General features: G+C 40.8%; 1 protein-coding gene across 3 annotated transcripts in view; it reads right to left on the bottom strand.

The window, feature by feature from the left end:
- The window catches only part of NIF3L1 (NGG1 interacting factor 3 like 1), a 179,298-nt gene that overhangs the window by 129,259 nt on the left and 27,664 nt on the right, over positions 1 to 22,375 (bottom strand). For all 3 annotated transcript variants that reach the window (XM_069244286.1, XM_069244287.1, XM_069244284.1), the window contains exon 2: positions 12,633 to 13,088. In XM_069244286.1, the coding sequence (XP_069100387.1) occupies positions 12,633 to 13,068 (436 nt within the window). In that variant the 5' untranslated portion in view covers positions 13,069 to 13,088. The remainder of the gene's footprint in view (positions 1 to 12,632; positions 13,089 to 22,375) is intronic.

Below are 22,375 nucleotides of genomic sequence, written 5' to 3'. Positions count from 1 at the left end.
CAATCTAGGAGCAAATGCGTTAATCTCAACACCAAGAAACATAATAGCATAGTCACGATATGGCAACTTTGATAAGATTTCATTAAAGCGAGAATCACAAACATCAGAACATAACACGGCGTGAACATAGATCAAGATTGGCAGAGTGTCAATATTGCGTCAATTCAACAAAGCATAGTCTTGGTCGTTTGTCTAGTTGCATCAGTTTAGGTGAACCCCTGTCCTAACCACTGATTAGCATTAGCATGTTGGGCTTCATGCAAAACAATTTAGAACACCAATTTGGAAAACATTTAGCTAAGGTCTCTGTCAAAAGTAAGCAGTTGGTACCTAGAAAGGAAAAGCAACAGACAAATTCCAAATGCATTGTCATAATTACCCTCCAAGGATTAGGTCAGCGCACAGGTTCAGTCTTCGTCTTCAGGACATCAGTCAAATCGCCATCAATCAGAACTCAGCTAAGGGGCAAAAAGGGGCACTTCCCTCATAAGGAGGGAAGTGTAAATGGACAAACTGAAGGCAAGGATGGTTTTAATAAAATCTCAAGTCACCAAACAGAGTGACAGAGTTTCTGGATAAAATCAATAGCATTCCCTTACCCACCTAAATGACCTCCCTGTGACATGGGTTTTTATCCCTTTTTCGTAGTAAATTCCCCCAAAATTCTGTTGGACATTTACTATACCCTACTATCTTTAACCTATCAGAAAGTACATTAAGTAATCCTAATCTTCACTCCATATTGGTTTACAAGTCTTTGATTAGTCTTCATAATTGACGTCTTCAGAGGTGGCACGTCCGGGTGTGACTTCATTCCCTTGTAATTCTTTGCACATCTTTTGGTCAGCAGTTCCATTGTCTTCCCCGGTTTGAATGACCTTGTACATTACATTAATCTACACTGTTTCAGTTCATTTATAACATTTAGTTTTCAAGACGATGAGAAGCAGAGGGAAACAGATCTACATGGTTACATTCATTTTCCAAGTTCGAAGGAGAAGAACAAGACAGGGTCATAGCCCCTTGCGAGTCAGCACACTGAAAAATAGAAAAATGCATTCCTTTGGTTTTACTTGGTATAGCCCAGGGTCAAGAGCTGTGACATTACACAAGTGAGGACATCACAATGTCCGTCATCTCAGAGTCAAGGCCACTGTGTATATCTGAAGCATCACATGGACATTCTGATGGAAAACGACCAATTCCAACTTTTTTACTGTTATACTCAATATAGTTTTTCCCAAGCACAATAAGTGAAATGCTACGTATGAACTGTTTAGTTGATTACAACTATTTCGCAGTGACAATACAAATTCCAACTTTATTTACATTTTATTAAAGTTAAATATAATCTTCCTCAAAAATGTTCCGATTGATAGTTGGTTACCAAAAGGACATATGTATTTTTATTATTTTCACATGTGTAAAAAGTGGATTCAGAATTTGGTAATCCATTAAATTTTAAGCAAAAATACTTACAGTTTGGGAAAGTTAAATGAGTTATTTTCCATAGGTTCACTGTACTTTGGACACAAAACTACCCTATAACTTCATTAAAAACGCACCTGTACTTATATTATTTCACATAGTCTACACGTGAGCGCCTACACCTGAAGGTTCACAACGTTTCAAAAAGCAAAGTCCAAACTTGGGAACTTTAGGTGTATTGTTCCTGGCCTTCACTATAAAAGGAATGAAATATAATGAATGGACCTTTACTGGGAATATATGTGTTTCCACCTGGAAGCCTTGATATTTTAAGAGGAATAATTTAATAAATACATACCAAACCTAATGAACATTCCCATTACAAAAATGGCAGGATGCTGCCTATTACCAAAAGATAACAATATGCACAAAGCACCAAGTTAAAAAAAGGCAGTATCTACCTAAGCAGAAATTAAGGAGGCAAGTTTATCCATGTGCAAGTGCTGACATGTTTACCATTAACAAAACTTTAATTTACATCAAATGGTATTTGTGCATACGCAATTTTAGAAAGCATTTCATAATTTTACACAAGTGGATCTACGGTGGTCTGTGGGCAGTCCACTGTGGGTATCCCTTCCTAAATAGATCAACATTCAAAAATTCAAACATGTGTAACTTTCAGTGTATTTGATAAGCATTTTGCAGATACATTTCCTCCACTGATATGGCGGAGATTAACTACTGTCAAGGGATAAGTCCCTATTCTGTATGAGAATGAGGCGAGAACATCTGAAAATCAGTGGGGTATAGAAGGAGTATTTTGCAGAAACAAAAGGTACAAATGCAGCTTTGGTTTGCATGTACCCATGAATATGTTACATTTACAAATGCACATGCTCCAGGAAAATTATAATAGTCACAGCATACCTGGAATACCTGTGGAATTATCTGTGTAATCTTAAAGTAAAAAAAAAAAAGAAAAATACTTCAAGCATAGACATATGGCAGTTATGGAGTAAAATATGTCAGTTTGCAGAGTTCACCTAACAGTTTTTCTGCCTCCTCCGACTTACGTAGTCATACTGTACACACGTCACATCTTGCTTGCACAAAGGTATTACATATGTGCTTAATTGCAAAATAGTAGAGTAATTCATGTATACCTTGTGGATACATTATCTGTGACTACATTTGCTCAGCACTGCTCAAAGTCAGGAGTGGCCATGAATGTGCTATGCATGAAGCAGTAACTTTTTGGGCATCCACCAACATGGCCTCTATGCACTTCCTACACTTATCAAAGCACCCATCTTGAATCCCGATGGGCTCTGGTGTAAGCAGTGCAGAAAGTCTGCAAAAGAACACAAGTGAAGGAACGGCTGCAGATTGTTTTAAGGTTATGGTTAAAAAAAAAAATACAGCAAAAAAAAATGTAAACTATACTACCCTATTCCTAACCACATGCACATAAAATTAATGCACTGCTTACATTATAGACATTCAAAACGATATAAAAAGATTTGGATGATAGGCAGAAAGCTATTGATGTCCATGAAAATTGTACATTTATGCACACACATTATGGAAACTTCAGGCCACATTTAGGTTTCCCGGGCACATCGCTTTTTTTAAAATCTTATGTCTTAAAAGGGGCCTTGAGTCCACTCATTACTTACCTGGACTTACCATTGGCTGGCTGCAACGTGGCCCGCACAAGACATTACTTACCATTGGTTGGCCCCCACATGGCTCTTTACAGGCCAACGCCTCCTTCTCGCCTTCCTTGTCATGCCATGGAGACTGACCACAAGCCCAAGTACTGTTTCAGGTACCCCTCTCATTACACTCGTGGCAGCTGGATGCTTCTGATGGCGCTTTTTGTTTAAATTACTATACCCTTCACATTTTTTTAATTTTATTAGATAACTAGCACTCCATAGGAGTGTGTCTACAGGCCGCCTTCTCCCCTCCCTAGTGCTCACAGTGCACAGCTGCTTTACTGGTTTTGGTAATGTTTTTTAGACATGTTACACTGCAGCTCGAACAGCTGTGCAACATTTCTTTAAGTTAAAAAAAAAAAACGCTATGATGCGCCCAATGTTGATCTCTTTATAGCGCTTCAAAAAAAAAAAAAAATTAAGACGTCCATCACAGCAGCATGAGACCTGCAAAATCTCTTGTATTAAAAAAGCACGCATTGGTAAAGCCAGTAGGTTTCACCTTTGCAAAATCTATTGTCGTCAATTTTTTTTTTAGACGTTACACAGCGGCGTGAGCTGCTGTGCAGCATGTCTTACAGTAATAAAAAAAGCACCAAGACGAGATAAACACTGGGCACCTCATAGCTTATATATATATTTTTTTTTTTTACTTCAGGACATGCTGCACAGTAGCTCGCGCCGTTGTGTAACGTTCAAAAAAAGAAAAACACAAAACCAATATATTTCGCAGAGGCAAAACCTTGTCAATGCTCATTCTAAAGAGACGCCAGATGGTTCAAGCTCACTTTGAAGAACCTGTGCATGCCTGTTGTCCATAGGTTAAGTTTATACCTTGAAAAAAACATATCTAAATGCACAACCCGGTTCATATCCATAATCATCACTACATTGCAGAGGGGCCAGCAAGTTTCTAGCTCCACGTTAACAATGAGGGCGGCATCATCTAGTAAGGTTTCAAGTATTCAGAAGCTGTGGTTTGTTGAATCCTATTCTCAAATTCCTGATTAACAAAATGAAATCAAAATCATAGCATTAAATGTTTTAAGAACGCTCTAGCTAACAGGTAAACTCCACCTAAAAACCTGCCCATACATGAGTGAAGATTTGCTTGTGTTGTTTCAAATTACACTGAAAATCTGGGTTTTCTGTGCTTTAAAACTGTGGGTAATTGGAATTTCTAAGGTATAGTCACTGATGAGTAACATCAACATCCCTGCATGAGGCTCGCCAAATATGAAGGTAGCCCCAATATGGCTGCCTGTCCATCAAGAAGACAGTGTCAAGCTTGCTTGGGGCCGCCTGCCTCCCCACCCACACATTTTGCTGCCCTGCTCATTACTCCTGCCTCCCTTAACATACCAGTATAGCAGAATTGTTGCACAAAACGTCTACAAAGGAACAGGCAAAGCTCTTGTCCAAGACAAAAAGATGCTCTCTGAGCCTATCACGCCCTCTTGTGTGCAGTTCAGAGATATTTATTGCCCCAACAAGAATTTCAGAATATTCAGCAGTGCTGTGAGTAATTCACAACAGCATTATGGGATGTTTGCCAAATGTATTTTGAAACATTGCATCTATTATTATTGGAATCTCATAGACCCTCTAACATTTTCAGAATCCTGCTTTCAGCCCTAGAATATTCTCATACACTCTATCCAGCCTGCAGGCGCCCACTGCCATCCCTCCGACACCCGAAGAGGGATCATTGAGTCTGCACCTCCAACCCTCAGTTACCCTTTACATTCTCGGCTACCCTAACAAGCCTTTATGCAGCATTTGTACACCTTAGATGTGCCAGAGAGAACCTTAGCAGACCCTGAGAAATTAAGAGCTGGGCCTCACCCAGATTTCGAAAAACACTTGCTGGCCCTCAGCTGGCTCTTTCCTACTGTCATTCAGAACTCAGCTATCATCGGATAGTCCACACATACACTTTAAGCTTGTTAACATCCTCAATGTGTCTCAGTGGACAGTAATTGGCACTTTGACACCCTACGCTGCCATCCGCTTTCCTGAACTGGACCTCCTATTTTACTAGAAAGCCTAACCGACCATACTGCTTTTTCTAGTACCTCTCAGACTCTTTGCTAGCCCTCGGAGGCCCTCCGACTGCCTTCTTTGGATTTTAGAGATCGATTTCTACACTTTTATTTCCTTTATATAGGGTCCTGATTAACAAAGTAAAATCGATTGTTTCTATGCACACATGCATATTTAGTGTTTAAGGCTAGTCACAAGACATGTTAGTAGTTTGACATGAAAGTTGTGTCAGTCACATCTTTGTAGGTGTACTTCTAGGAAGGTCTTGTGACTTTTTTTTTTATATACAGCCATTTCATCAACTCAAAATTGTAAAAGAAAAAAAAAAAAGTACAATTCCAGTGTAGAAGGGCTTCTTCTTTCTTTTCCTCTGTGGGGAACATTTTTTCCTTATGGAAAAAATCCTTTTTATTACAGTGTTATGGAGGTTTGGGTGTTATATTGTTAAACTCCCTCACTGGAAAGAGACTGATTTCAGTTTGTTACAGATATCATAAAGACGTATGTGAATGCTCCCAAATCTAAATGTTTTGAGTGTTTTAAAAGGTTTAAGTAAAACCACACCTTTATGTGCCCACTTGTTATGTTTGTATAGGATTTACTCCCATGTAACAGTACCTGGGAGTAAACGAATTGCGGCATCTAAGGTCCGGTTTTGAAAATTCCTTGCACAGGTAGATCAAATTTTATCTTTTTGTCAAAGTACTATCACGACTAAAAATGCCTTTGATAGTTGGGCCCTTGAAACTTAATTTGTATGTATTTTTGCATGTCTGCACATTTAAAGTTCCTAAATTCAAAATATTGTTGTGTATTTGTGAATACATCTGTATTTTTTCCTTTTAAATCAATTTATATAAGCATAATAAAAAATATAAATTAAAAAGTAAAAATACTCTAGCCTATATTTACCAACAGTTCCTCGAGTGGCACTGCTGACTTTTGTGCAGCACCTCTGGGCCTTTTAATGGTAAGTAAACTGAAGTAATGCTTTGAGTTACTTTGCACCACATAAGCATCTAGGCAAATAACCACTTCCTGTTTTATTATGTATTTATTTTGGAATATTGGAATAATGATCACCACGATTGTTTCTCCCCAAAGATACGGCGATCTCTGCTAGGCATGTGGAGATCCTTAAATGTGGCGGGCTGTAGTCCGCCAGGGCAACGGAGTACATTCCTCTGCTACCACGGAAGAACAAAGTACAAGCAGCCAAAGTTCAAGGACTTAATAAGGACCTTGGTCTTTTGACCATAATCACACATTTAACAGTTGGGTGTCAAAGTTGAAACTTAGCTCCCTAGGTGTCAATCTTTGAAGCTTAACCACTGTGCTGTCTCACCATCCTAGCTATCACAGACATTGGGACGAGTTTTAATAGTACATATCATCAATTGTGTGAAATGTAGGTATATTTTTATTTTGGAGTATTGCTTATATGTTTATTTTCTGTGTTGCATTTATTTGACACAGGAAGCTCTGTCACTATAGCCACAATTCAGCATCCTATCCTTCAATCAATGGTGAGTCAGAGGACAAAGATGGCAACCATACCATGCTAGTGTAACTGGGCACCTACCTTTTCAAATGACATCATGACCCTTTTGCAGTTTTGCCCTAATAATTGCACTTCAAATTGTCAAAGTATTTACTCCAGGTCCTAGAAAATGCCTGCACTCTCTTTAACAATGCAATATTTAATAGATAAAGAAAACTAAGTTGTTGTTTGTGCACACTTAAATATGCTGGTGGAATGAGTCAAGACATATTTGGCGTATTTATGAAAAAAGGGAAGGTGTGGAGCAGGTACAGACATCTCTTGGCGCTTTCTGATGCTTATTCGCAAAAATGAAACATGCACCATGAGCAGTAATTGGGACCCTAGTCCCATAATTCACTTACTCTTGGATTTGCTATGGCATGCATAATTTCTTCAGAATTTTATTCCTTACAAATGTCGGAAAAGTTTGCGACACCTCAGTCAAAAACATCATGCATGGTAACCTACCATTCTATCCCTCTCCCTTCTCCCCTACCACGCATTCCCACATCTGTTTCAGTTACCAAACAAGAAGTTTCTATGAAACTGAAATGGTTTATTGTGCTTATATGAGCACAACGGGTATGTTTGATTGATGGAAACTGAATTGGATTTAACAGTTAGTTGAACAGTAAGTTCACAGCTGAGCTTGGCACTCAAATTATCTTTGTAAATGTAATGTTAAATGAGACATTCAACACATACTGGGCAAGTAACATATAATGTAAGGTCAATTTATAGAGTGCTGCTGGTCACCCGTGAGGGTATTCAGGCGCTGGTAGGTGAGAGTAGGTTGTTGTAAGGCTGGGCCGGAGTACAGGCATTTTCAATGGTCCCACAATAGGACTAATTGAAAAGACAGGTATTCAGCTTCTTGCAAAATTCAAGAAGTGAGGAGGAGGCCCCCAATGTGTTCAAGGAAGTTGTTCAAGGATTTAAAAGTGTGGTAGCGGAATTACTGACTTCCTGTTCTGCTTCTGTAGATGCAGGGTGTGCGTGCGTGTGAAAGTGATGGTGAGTGAAGTTATCTGGTTGGATGATGGAAGTAAAGCAAGTGATTTAGGTATGCGGATCCAGTGTTGCGTAGTGACTTGAAGGCGAGTGTGAGGAACTTGAACTGGCAGTGCTTTTGGATAGCGAGCAAGTGGAGCTCTCTGAGGAGTGGTATTGATTTAGCACCGGAGATCAAGGATGAGACTGGTGGAAGAATTCTAGATGGTTTGAAGTCTGTGAAGAAGATAGGTTGGCATGCCGGCATACATTGCATTGCCATAGCCCAATCTGCTTGTGAATAGGGCCTGCGTTGCAGTACATCTCGTGTCCAGTGGGAGCCATTTGAAGTTTTCACATAGCAGCAGTGGATGCAAAAGCACGCAGAGTTGACTGCTTTAACCTAGTACTGGTGAGGTTGGTATTCAGGATGAGACCTAGATTCCTAACGTGATCGGTTGGGGTGGGTGTGGGCCCGAGTTTGGTGGGCCAGCAGGTGAAGTCCCAAGGTGAGCTCTTATTCCTAGGGATCAGCACATCAGTTTTGTTGGTGGGGATCTTGAGGCATTTCCCTTTCATCCAATTAGACACGCTGGTCATGCATGGTTTGAAGTTTGTCTTTGTGGTGGTGGGTTGTCTGAGAGGGTGGGATAATGAGGCGGGCATTGTCAACAAAAGAGATAATGTTGAATCTCAAGGCTTTAAATTAGATAGTATCCAAAGACAAGTTAATAACAGAATTGGCATTTCTGCCCAATATCTGAACAGGAAAATAGTGTATTTCAAAACACAATGTGCTAGTATGAGAGATTGAAGTTGCTAGTAAGAGTGCTGAAGGGAGAGGTATTCCTGCACTGTGTCTGTATTTTCTTGCAGTGGAAAATATCACTAATGTAACCTTCGCTGAACTTCTGCTGTGCTCAATGAAGGCAATTTGCACTGATGCTGCATGTGCTACATATGGGTCCAAATGTTCAAGGATTTTGCTTCTGTTTTGCATTACTTTTTTGACGCATACCTGATGCAAAATCCATTTTGGTGTTTACAAAGTGCAGCAAATGTTAATTTGCATTGTTTTGTAAACAGAAAAAAGTAACTCAATGCAGAGCATTGCATTGCCTTGTTTTACTATGTATCAAGGAAGCATTCCATGGGTGGTGCATGGTCGTTTCTATGCATCCACCTATGCATTTTGACACAAACCCTTATATACAAAGCATTGTTGACATGGGTTTGCACCAAAAAAGTGCGCCTGCCCGACGCTGGCATAACAAGGAGAAATATCTTTATTTGTCCTCATTATTTCCTCTTTCATCGTGTGCTGCGTTGTGTAGGTGGCACACATACAAAGAGGAGAAAGCCTCAATGGAATAGTTTTTGTGCAGGAAGGTATCCCTGCCTGCACAAACACTATCCTTACCATAACCCAGGCACCCTTGCACTATGGTGCAAGAGTGCCTGCTTTGGCGCTAGAAAGCCCAAAGTGCGCCAGATCAGGAGAGAGCAGAACTGCACAATTTCTTTCAAAATATGGCACAGTCCTACTCTCCCCATTTTTTCCAATGCAGCAACTTCATCTACTGCACTGGGTTGTGGGAAATGGTCGTAAATCAGGCTCCTGATACATGAGAGGGTGCAATGGGGATGGTTTTAATCTATAGCTCTTTTCTTCCTCTTGTTTTTATCTGCCTCTTCTTTCCTTCCTGTTATCTCTACTTCTCTTCCATCTCCCTCTCTTCCCCTTATCTCTTTCTCTCCAAGGACAGAAATTTAAAATGACATGCCTTTTTTGTTCTTCCAGTCTAATGCAGTGGGTGAGGTAAGGTCAAACTCTCATAAAATATTACCTACCGCAGAGTTGTTCCCCTTTTTGAGGATGTGCCAGTAAGAGACTGAGACACCGGAAGGGAAACCAGGTGTGTCTAATTGTTATTGTGCCCTCATTCCACTGTCATCTATTTCATTTTAAGAAAGCCATGGATACAGATTTGGGTGTTCTATGGTTCATTGTGAGTCAGACAGCGCACATTGGAAAGCGATCTGAGGCACGATTACCTTTGTTAATCCTTGGAAGATTCACAAAATGATCATCAAAATAAAGTATATGTTTCTTTTGTAGGTGGCTAGCAATTTTGCGTTCAACTCTATAAAATACAGTTCCAGAATGACAGCTTATCGATAGCAGGAATGTGCGAAATTTGCTTTCATGTAATTACATGACATTTCCGGAAAATTATATGAAATTACACAATATGTAAATATGGCATTTAGCACTATATTTTAGCGTTAAGTGCATCCTTATGGCCATTGTGGATATGAGGATACATTTCGCTCTAATAAATATATAAGGCCCAAAACAGAAGTAGTGCAAATGACAGCCACTCGCATTCCGGTCGATCACGGGGGTTCCCGCACTATAATATTTTCTGCAGATGCAGAGTAATTATGCAACGAGGCATAGTGACCTCATTTTGGAAGTTTTGCATCACAAGCGTTATGCGAACTTCCCAAAATTACACAAATTACCTTGGTGTATTTGAAATTTCACCTGAACTTAAACTGTATTGTGTAAGAACAGGCACAGTCCTTTTCAGATGCAAGTGTGGTTAAAACAGCCTTGCATATATAACAATTTGTTTATTTATAGCACCTGATACAGCATTGTAACAGTTTCAGAGCTCTGTAACATCGTTTGGCAGCAAATTCTCACCTAACAAGAGTACTTTTTTACATAATGTTTCTGTATTACGTGAAATTGTTATAGGTTTTCATTTTACACTGGAGTATGTGCTAATAATTAGGTAAAGTGCATTTGTGATGTGGAGATTATCTCCTATCTACACTTCAAGCATTCCCATCAAATAACTGCTTCTAAATAAGCTGCCGTTTTACAGAAAAGTAAATGTATAGCAAGAATCAGAAAAATAACTTCACTAAATTGTTAGCTGAACCATTTATATTAAACGTCACAATCCCGATGTTTAGGACTAATTGGTCTGTATTATTTATTGTTTTTTCCTGATTTTTTTTTTAGCAAAGTACGAAATTAAATTTCTATACCAATATTGAATGCCACGTAATAAACTGTGTAGACTAATCAGAATAACATATGTGCTAGACAGGGGTGCCCAGTTTAGGTCCAGAATGGAAGATTGTTGTCAGATTTTCAAGACAACCTCTGGGTATGTTAATGAGTTCCATTTAGATTCATTGTAAATTATGTTTCAGGACTATCATTAAAACATGGCTGACCTCACCTATACTGGCCATCCCAGTGCTATACACCCCGTATAATCACTTACCATTGTTTAAATGGATGAGTAAACCAGATAGTGGTTGATCTGTAAACTAGCATTTGCAATGCAATGGATCTAGTGTTTGCTCGAGTTAGAGCTATTAGCATTGTAACTGGATTTTTCTTGCCACTTAAATTGAAAATGAAAAGTAAAACAGTTGACATAAGCGAGCTGACTGAAAGAGCCATGGCCATCATGAGTATGAGTGCGAAGCGAGAGATACAAAAAGAAAAAGAAGTTAGCTCGCAGTCAAAGGTACCGGCAATTGTGCAATTATCAATATAACAGGGATAAGTCTGCCAGGCGGTAACAAAAAACCCCCAAGGAGAAACAAACGTTAAGTATTTACCAATGATAACAAAGAATTTGTGAATGGCAAGCCCATTAATGAGTGAAACTGATAGGTGTGCAGTGGGCTCATTTTTAATGCTGTTTTGTGCTCTCCTCTGTGGGCAGATGAGGGTGGGAACTAACAAACTGAACAACTACTTCCATCTTGCTAATCCTGCTCCGCCGAACAAAAGCCTGAACATGAAACATTGTTTTATTCAAGCCCTATAAAAAAGCACAAGATCGGGCCTAATTCTCCCATACGCGCTCATCGGCCATCGGTTGTACAGATTAGCCGGATGCGACTCAGGGCAAAAGTATTTTGGGGCCCCTGTTCATACCAACCTTACGTTTTATTATCCATTATCTACTTATTCAAACCCCACGATGCCAAGCAATATTTAAATATATATATAAAAAGTTGCAATAGAGATATAAACAGAAGTGAGATAGCATAAACTTCACTTTCACAGGGGCCCCTTTGAACATGGGGGCTCTGGGCAACTGCACACTTTGCCCATACTTGTCTCTAAAAACGGAGGCGAGTGAGTATTCTATGCAGGTCGACTTCATTATGAGTTTTCAATTACATTATTTTCTGAACGCAAAGAAGGCTTCGGGCAGTTTTCAAACCAAGGTGTAAGCTGAGGGTCGCAGAATCCAAGCATTCTCAACAGTAAATGGCTAAAAAAACAAGGCTCAAAAAGTGTTAACGTGGGATTTGGTTGCCCAGGTAAAACATGGTTTCCAACATTTAGTCATGAACCAAAAAGTGAGCCTGCTGGACTTTCCTCCGTAGTGACCTGACCTCAAGTATCAAATGTAAATGAAAATATTAGGTTTCAAAAATATGTTGATTATGCACTTTCATCTTCTTTTTGTGCAATATTATACATACTTAAGGGTATTAACCTCAAGTTAAAATCCTAACTACCAGGTTTGCAAGCCATGTTTGTACCAGCTAGTAACCCCATTTTCTTAGGAAACTGTTTATGCACACATGCTGCCAAACATTTTTCAATGACTGTAAGGCTGTTGACACCTTCAGAAAGAGTGGGGTGTTGTCCTCATGTGGCTGTACATCCATGAACATCGGGTGCAGGCACACTATAAAAAAGTTCTACAAAATATTTAATAAGATTTGGGGATAAGGAACAACTCCCGGAAAGCTCAACAATAGATTAGGCAGAGATGGAGAAAGACTTCACCCACATTTCAGAAACAGTAATCTATTGGCCAGGAACAAATTAAATATAAATGTATGTGAAAGAGCCAACTCACCCAGTCCTTTTGCAAGCCAGTCATTAACTCCATTCGGTATGGCATCATAGGCAGTGTGTGGAGAGTAAACGGCCACTCTGTTCTCAAAAGCTTTAATCACCAGTCGTTCCTTCCAAGACTTCCATGTAATCCGTTTAAGAGGTCGAAAGATTGGTGGATGGTAAGACAGGATCAGATCTGCCTTGAAGTGCAGTGCCTCCTCCATCACTTCCTCAGTCAAATCATTGGTTAGAAATAGTGTGCTTACAGAATGGGGAGGACTTGGTTCAACTAAAAGCCCCACATTATCCCAACTCTCGGCCAATGACGGGGAGGCAAAATCATTCAAGGAGGAGACCAGGGCCTTCAGATCCATTAAAGTACGTGAAGAGGCACCCAACAAAGACCGAGTGTGGAGGAAAACTTGAGGACCTCTGCTCAAACACACCCGTAGCATGCAGTAAGTGTGTGGAACACCTAGAGAAAAAAAAAAAAAAATGCATAATGTAAAGAAGAGAAAGCAATGTTGCTTCATGCTCAAGAGATGACTAGTTCTTTTTAAATGTTTGCTGCATTTAACAAGAAAAAACTACTAATATAGTATGTGAAGATTTGCACGTTTAATTAGCTGTTCAAAGAAATTTGGCCAAAACAGATATGCTGCAAGGTGAAGATTAAGAAATGGGTTCAGATAATGAAAAAAAAAATGCCCAAATACATAGGAAGCAAATAAATGTACATAAAGGAGAATAATATTTGGAAAACTCCCTCATTGAGTATCAAAGTGCTTCACAAAGTTTTAATGGCTTAATGGCACTACTATTATCCAGCAGCCTTGTTGCACACGGTATCACTCTTAAATATTCATGTTTATAAACTAGTTGTCAAAGAAACTATATACATCAGTCCCAGGACATAGTACCTCAGAATTCTAAGGTCACGTAAACACAATAAGCTTGAGAAGTGGTGGGAAGGGTGACAGGAGAACGACAGTAAAGTAGTTAAGGATGGTAGGTCTGTCAGTAGTAATGTAAATAGGTTAGGAGATTTGAATTCCAAAGCAGGTTCAGCTCTCTCTTAGATAAGGGCACCTTTCCGTCTAGAGGCTGCGCTGCCCCAGGATTTTAACTACAATTTACATACAGCTTTCGCTAACAGGTTAGTTAACCCAATAAGCTATGCCGACAGATAGAAATTATGCCTTAAAAATTGTTCTTGCCCACTTGCAATGTTGAAAATGTATTGAAAGGTGATCCCAAGTACTGAATGAATTAATATCCCAAGGATAACTTATCTTTGAATATCTTGATATTCAGCCAGCTAAAACATTTGAGAGACAGATGTCAATGGCTTGGCTCTATCTAACTGTGTTTCATGATTTTAGAAATTTGTGGGTTTCTTTACACAGTACTACTTACTTTTGTTGCTAATAACATAATTTGTATATCATCTCAGGTTTGGACTTATTTTCCCAAACTCCTCCCGGAAAGTTGGCAGGCTGGGTTGCAGTCTATCAGCAATGTAGAGACCCCCCCTCCCCATCCCCCCCCCCCCCCCAAGTGCGATACCTGCAGCTAGTTCATGGTTATGAGCAAAATGTACGTCACATGCAGAAACTTGAGACCGCTCGCTCATAAAGGAACAAGCATTAGCAAAGTCAATACGCCTACTCATGGCAACCTTCTGTTAATGATTAATTTATATTTATTCCTAATATATTTCACAAACAAAATTAAAAAACAAGCATTTCCCTGGCACATGAGGGGGAAATATTTTTTATCGGTATAAGGAAAGGTACTACTGGCTTTGAATTACCTTAACCTGAAAACTTAGTATAAACACATAGGACAGCCATAAACAAGCATTGGTTAAGCTAATCAATCTTGCTTTTCCTAAACATACAATGGCAAAGTTAAAAGAGCTGGCTTTTTGTTGGAGTTAGTGTTTGATAATAATTGGGCGACTTTTGTGCTGCTCCCAGTTGTCCTAGAAAGCAAACTCTATAAAGAAACAACCTCTTGGGCTACAACAATATGGAAGTTGGAATTAAGGACCCTTTGTTGAACAAATGTACATTAACAGAGTTAAACAGTACCTTCACATAGGTTTGTGTTGTAGGCGGTAGATATAAAAGGCATACAATGCAAAATATTGCACAGAAGATACTTTTGATAATCTGGCAGAATTTTCGGTGCAGATCTAAAAAAAGATTTTCGGTGTACAAATCTTACTTTATGGGAAAAAAACTGGAAATCCAACAACGTTGTCAAGCCAGCAAAGTGAAACAAATTAAACAAAAATAGTGCTCAATCAATAGCCTTAGCCTGTCATAAAGACGGACAGGATACACCTCCTAAGGAAAATAGGCCATAACTCAGCAATTACTGTCATCACACTGGAAAAGCTAATAAAACAAAGTACGTGCATTCACTCTGAATTACAAGATACAAGTCATAGTGCTTGTGCAGTCTAAAACGGAGCTCTTGGGCGCCATCTTAATGGCAACATAAATGGAACAGAGTAAGAATAAGCAAAATGCCATGGCTTTCATGGACAGCACTTCCAAGCAATGGCAAACAATGAAAACTCAGCAAACCAACGACTGAAGTTGGCTGACATAAAGTCCTCCTTGTTGTGCTATTTCAAACTCATATTGGTAACATGGGGTCTATCAAATATATTAAAACTGTAATGTGATCTCAAACAAATGACAAAGAGAAAGTAAAAGGCACAGGCCAAGTGAATGGGACTTCTTTTTAGATATAAATGAAATAGGTCATCACCGATTTTACCATGAAAACCAGGATATAAACAACACTGTAAAAACAGTGTTTCCAGATATATATCATTATACATGTTTGCATAAAATAATCCTGAAACAAGTGCCGAAAAAGGCAATCAATGCAACTGAACATCTTGTTTTCAAAAGATAAATCACAAGGATCAAGCGTTGACCATCACAGCTGGGAAAATTAAATGCGTGTATTCAGGTGTATACACAACATGAGTAACTACAATGCATGGGAGGCTGTTTATTTTATTTATTTTTAGGTGTCAGGGCTCTGCTCTTCATATTTTCTGCATTGCTGTACCAGGCATTATATTGCCATTTATATTACTATTTTTAAAAAAGCCACTTTTAAAATTGTTGTTTAAGTTGGAAATACAATGTCGTATTCACAGTGCCATACTGGCTGGCTGTCGTTCTCTGACCTTGCTGTAAAGAGGGCCAGGCACTTGTTAACAAGAATATGTGCATGGCTTAGGGGTGCTATATTTAGAGACGTCTGGGAGTCTCGACTGTTTCCAGCCCGGGCCTTTCGTTTTCGAGGGTCTATAGAGCGCCACACTGTTGTAGCGCAGAAGTGTCATTTTCTAAGGTAACCCTTGTTAATCTGAAGCCCTGTACTACGCGGGGCTGCATGTCAATTACGCTTAGCTTTGCGATGTCGGTTCACAAGCAATTAACTCTTAACTGTGTCACTGCGTGATCCAGCATGGACCAAGTGAACAAAGGATCCATCACCTGACCCGAGCACTCAGTCATCCACCCTGTGCCCTGCCCACAGGTAAGCCTTTTTGCTAAACTGCTACCTACAGGACTGCTCTAGGCATCATTCAGGGATAGTTTGCTCCAGGAGGAGCACTTCGAGCTCCGTTCAAGGCCAGACTCTGCAGGTACTTTGGGGTTAAGGACAAAGAAGCACAGAGAAATAAGGAGCACACAATTATGGTAAAAGGAGGGGAGCCAGGACTGATCCCAGATTTCCTGGTTTCAGGCGGTGCCATTCAGCCACTAGATAGCTTTTTTTTTCTTTTTTTTTGCCCAGGTGTAATCATATTACAGAAATCCAACAAGCATAATTTTGAAATGTAGAGCTGCACTTGTCATTATAATATTATCCATAAATCTATTTTGAAAGCTTGTGTACTTGCCAGTACCCTTGGCACAAAAATATCCAAACCACTCCCTACTGAAACAGGATCTCATACCTTGGCCCTCAACTTCCACCCCCACACAACCTACGCCACCACTGAATTATTCATCTTCCCCCATATAGCCTGATATCTGCATAACACTCCGGTCCACTGAGCGTAGTTTTTCTTTCACCCGTGTTGCCTCCATCTTTGCCTCCCATGCCGCACATGTGGGGGGCACTGATGATTTCCACACCTGCAGAACCAGTGATTTGGCGATCAAAGTGCACACACATGTTATTTGTCTAGATACGATAGGCAAATTTGTGTTTTGCGTAATACCCCATAATGCCACTAACAGGTTAGGGGCTATCTCGTACAATGTCATGGTACTGATCTTTTGGAAAATTGCCTCCCGATAGCCTACCAGGTAAATACATGCAAAGCACATATGGAGCCAATCCCACTGGGTCCTTTGGCAAAGAGGGCACAGACCTAATGCCTCCGGGTACATTTCTTTGATTCTAGAGGGAGAGTAGCATAGCAGCCATTTAGAGTATAGGGCGATTTTTTAAAAATGTGCTCCTCTAAGTGTGTTTTTGAGACACCTTGTTGTGCTTGTGCCATTGTTGTATCCCTGTTTTACAACCCGTGATACTTTCTACGCTAGCCAGAGTTGAGAAATTGCCTTGTTTGAATGGCCACCCTGCAGTGTCTCATACCATCTGCCAGTACCTGCTTGATTTTTATGGAAAGCCTGACCAATAACTTCAAAGGGGCTGTTGCTTGCTTTTTCCATTGATTGTAAGTAGTGTTGGATTTGACAGTAAGAGAATTTCAAATTAGCTGGAATATCCCTTTGTCCATTTATACATTGTACCCATGTTTTGATATGGTCCCCTATGTAGAAATCCACTAAGGTCTTGATAGCTACTTCCTCCCATGCCTGGACACTGCGTGAATTGAGTTCCAAACCTATCATCCATATATCCCTGACTCGGATAATCAAATGGATCTTGTAGATTTGGTGCTTTGCCTGTATTTGGAGAATACTGAGTTTCAACATTACCAGCAGTTTATATATTACCTGTTTGGGTGAACAGGGAATCTTAAGAAATCGGGTAAGCTGGATGCTTGATTCTCTCAGCATCTGATCTAGATAGAAATTAAGATTTGGGTTTTGCACAGCCCTTGACACCCAATCCAATATAGAAGCCTCATAGTAGTTAGAAAGTTGGGGAGTGCCAGGTCCCCTTCTTCCACTGAAAAGGCTAGTTTTTCTAACTGCTGCCGGGGCCGCTTGTGGTTCCATATAAACTGTCAGGTTAGTAAATCTAACTTGTGGAAAAACTTCTTGGGGACTCTCGTAACTACACTGGAGAAAACAAAAATTAGCAACGGAAGGATCATCATTTTGATTAGTGTGGTCCTTTCTATAATTCTCAGAGTAGATTCCTGCCATTGCGACAGTAGTCTTTGAACCTTTTTGTAAACCCTCGTGTAGTTCAGCTGGAACAGATCTGCCGAGTCTCTGGACACATATATACCTAAATATCTAATGGGACTGTGGGACGAGGATACTACCTGAATATCTTTATGCAGGACTGATATTTCTGCATTGTACAAGAAAGCCTCTGATTTAGACTTATTGACTCTGTAGCCCCCCAAATCCGAATAAGCCTTGATCTTAGAAAAAGCTCTATCAATGTTGTGTGTGTCCGCCTGAAGGTACAAAATCATAATCGGCGAATAACTTCACCTTAGGTGCTAGAGGGAGCGGACCCCGTATATGTTGATCCTGTCGACTTGCTGCAGCCAGTGGCTCCATGAAAAGTGCAAACAGTACGGGGGACAGAGGACAGCCCTGCCGCCTGCCCCGTGATATCTGTACCTGGCCTGCTATTTGTGTTTTGCCGAAATCTTGGCTTGAGCCCCTGCATATAGCCTATGTTATACTTTAATAAACTTCACTGGGAAGCCAAACTTGCATAGGACCAAAAACAATGCTTCTCATTGGACCAAATTGAATGCCTTTTTTCGGCATCAAGCATTATGATCGCTGCCGGATAATGATTGTGGGAAAGATAGTCTATTGCCTGCACCAGAAAGTTGGTGTTGGTAGATAATAGCCTCCCCGGTAGGAATCCACATTGATCCTCGTGTACTAACCCTTGCGCCACCTGAGCTGTGCGGACCGCAAGTATTTTGGTAAACAATTTATAGTCCTGATTGAATAAGTGAATCAGAAGATATGAGCCTGGTATTCCGTTGATTTGTCCTTTTTAATAAAGCTAAAAACTACAGCTCTTAAATTCTAAAGGAATCGCAGCTCCTTCTACTATTTTGTTGAATAGTTCTACTAGTATTTTGGAGATTTGACCCTCTAATATTTTGTAAACCTCCCCAGGGAGGCCATCTTCCCCTGGTGCTTTCCCACTAGGAGATCCTCTAATTGCAGCTACCACTTCATTAAAAGTAATAGGGGCCGCTAATACATTCTGGGCGCCTGTGTCTAAACCTGGCAGAGTCACTGCGGCTAAATACTGTTTGATTTGCGAAATATTTGCTTGCTTCGTCTCAGTATACAGCTTGCAGTAATGCAAGAGAAATACTTTTTCTATTTCTTCAGGATGACTCCAAATTCCTCATCAAAAATTGCTTTTTATTAAATTGGATCTTTTCTTAACTGACCATGCCAAAAATCTACCTGTATGCTCGCTTTCTTCGTATTGCCTCTGGAAGCTAGAATGCCTATTTAGTATCTCGCGTGACCGATAGAAATCTCTTATTTTAGCCTGTGCCCTGCCCAATGCTGAATCCGTCTCCGGACTGGGTATTACTTTTTCTTTTTCAGAGCCTGTTCTAGCTCCGTTTGGAGTAGATTGCTTCTTTCACGAGCTCCTTTCCCTCGATGGGCCTTAAAAGAGATTGCCTGTCCGCGAATATAAGCTTTGGTGGCCCCCCAAATATTGAAAAGAGAGGTTGACTTCTTATTTACACCCAAGAACTCAGAAACTGATGCTTTGAGCTTTGCTAGCCAACACTCGTCTGTCAAAAGAGATCTATCAAAGCGCCATTGTGGACGGTGCTTCTGACTTCCTAATTCATTAATGTCAGCCCATGGTACCGAAAGATCAGAGAAAGGATTTGTAAGTATTCCTGACCCCTGCCACTTCAGTGCAAATGAAATTAGAATGTAATCGATTCTTGAAGCAGTATTATGCCTTTTAGAATAGCATGTATATTCTTTCGCCTGGGGATAATCGGCCCGCCACACATCCACTAGTGCTAAATCCGTGCACATTCTCCGGAGCATTTGACAAGCTCTTGATTTGTTCTGTGTTTTATTCCGCCGCGAAGTGTCCCATTGGATATTTGGTATAATGTTTAAGTCGCCACCTATTATAAAATAGCATGGCAGTAGAGACAGATGTCTATAGAGAGCCTGCATTGACGCTACATCATCCTCTATTAGACCATAAAAGCTAACAAAATTGATTACTTTATCTGCTACTAAAGTAGTAACTACTATCCACCTTGCCTGTGGGTCCCTAAAAACGCCCTTTATCCTTCCTGTAAATTTGCTAGAGAACAGAATTGCCACAACTCGCACTGTAGCCTCAGCCGACGCGAAAAAAGAGTGGGTGATGCATGCAGGAAGTTTTGGTAGCTTGCCTTTGACCTTCAGATGGGTTTCCTGCAAAAGGACAACTTGTATCTGAGATGTTGCCAACCAGTTAAGGACCGCTTGGAACTTAATATTATTGTTGGCCCCATTAAGATTACATGAGGCTACTATAAACCTGGAGCCGATCATTTCTGATTATTCCCCCCATCCCTTCAATGGACGATTATGTTGTGACTGCATTTTTCTCTGCACTCTCCTCCTGCACTCGCCTCCTGAACCTTGACCTCGGGTATCGGATATAGCTGATTCTTCTCCACCTGCTTTTTTTTTTTTTGATCTAGCTCCATCCTGTGCTCCGTCCCACTAACCCTGTACCCCTCTTTAGCCCCCCCGCCCCATTGTGACCCTGCCTCGCCCTGACTCCCCCTCCTTCCTTTGCCCCCCCTACCCTGGCGGGTCCAACCCATCATGACCCCACTGGACAATGAACCACCCCCCTTCCCCACACCCTCACCCATGAACCCAAAAATTGGGTGCAGTGAACATGGCCCCCCTAGAGACCTAGTTCAGAAAGAGCAGTGTGGCCGCAATTCAGCGAACAGTAATCCGTCACCTGACCACCCCCTATTAACTTCTAGTGCCTAATATTCCCACCAGACAGCAGAGTTGTTGACCATAGTAATAATACTTACAAGAAAGACCTATAGTGTACAGTGTAAAATGGCTAAGGATAGCTCTTACCCCCCACTCTAGCCCTCACCCCCTTATCTAGTACCTCCTACTTGCTTTTTTTAAGAGTTCCAAAAAGTTAGTTGCCTCCTGAACATTCTGGAAAACTTTCACCTGGCCTTTATGTAAAACTTTAAGTTTAGCAAGTTGCACGATACCAGCCGGCGCCCCCAGTCTTTTGAAACAGTCTATTAGACCAACAAACTCACGGCGCCGATGTGCTGCCGCAACTGACATGCCTGAAAAAATATGAAAAGTAAACTGGTCATCAGTCTTAAACTACCTCTCTTTTCTAGCTTGAGAGAGAATTTGCTCCTTAAGTCGAAAATCTCCAAAGTTAACGAAAATGGTGTGTGGATATTTAGAGTTAACAGGGCGGGTGAAGGGTACCCTATGAGCCCTCATGATAGTGAGGTCCCCTCCCATTTTCTCCCTATCCGGGAGGACGACTATAGATGAGTTCCGAGACAATGTTAGCCACCGATGAGGCTGCTTCAATCCCCTCTGGTACCCCTACAAATCTGAGATTGGAACGCTGGGACCTGTTCTCTACTTCATCCAGTTTTAACTGGAGGTCTTCCAATTCAGATTGGATCCGAGAAGTTGTTGATTCTATTAAATTCTCTGCATCTTCTAAGTCGGAGACCCTCGGTTCCACCTGTGAGACTCGAGAGGAGAGAAGAGTTAAATGAGTATTCAATTGAGTAAACTGGTCTTTTGTCTCTCTACGAGTCTCTTCCTGGGAGAGTTTTATGGCTCCAAGTTCCACCAGAATCTGTCCCATCAAATCCTCCACCGCTGACAGGTTTGTCCCGCTTATTATGTAAGCTGAATTCAGGACGTTAGAAGAAGAGCCAGGGGGTGACCTCATATTTGTATTTGAATTGACTCCAGATGAAGCGGGAATTTCTACACATGGTCCTTCCATGGCTCCATGGTCCTTCCATGGCTCCATCCATGGCTCCAGAATTTAGAGCCAAAGCAAATGATTCCCCAGTGTTTGACATAATTGCTTTGCTTGAGAGAATTCTCCTCTCCATCCCTCCTTCTTTTACACCCCTCATACTTGATATGAGTGTTTCTTTAGGGTTGCTATTAGAGTTTGAAAACAAGGGATATGCAGGTTTCGCTGATTGTTTCACATTCGCATTAGGTTGGGGGAATTGGAAGACGGTCAGGAGGGAGTTTGCCTGGTGTTGCTGTGTTGGGTGATGCTGAGGGGGATTCAATGACTGCGCCTACCGGGAAGGTAGAGGAGGATTGAGAGTGTAGCTGAAGAGATGGCTCCATAGATCGTAATGAACACTCAGCAGGCAGTTCCACGAGCTCCAGGATATTGAGCTCAGACATGGAAGTGGGACTTGAGATGGATGATAAAAGATTCTGAGTCTGAGGAGATTCCCTTGAGAGGGCTATTGAGTCCTGTTGGCTAGAGCTTTGCCGGAGCCTTCCCGAAGCTGAGGTCAGGGTCTTAGATTTAGATCCTTTC

This window comes from Pleurodeles waltl, chromosome 7 (genome assembly GCF_031143425.1).
Source record: "Pleurodeles waltl isolate 20211129_DDA chromosome 7, aPleWal1.hap1.20221129, whole genome shotgun sequence".
NCBI lineage: Eukaryota > Metazoa > Chordata > Amphibia > Caudata > Salamandridae > Pleurodeles > Pleurodeles waltl.
This window is presented reverse-complemented; position numbering and strand designations above follow the sequence as displayed.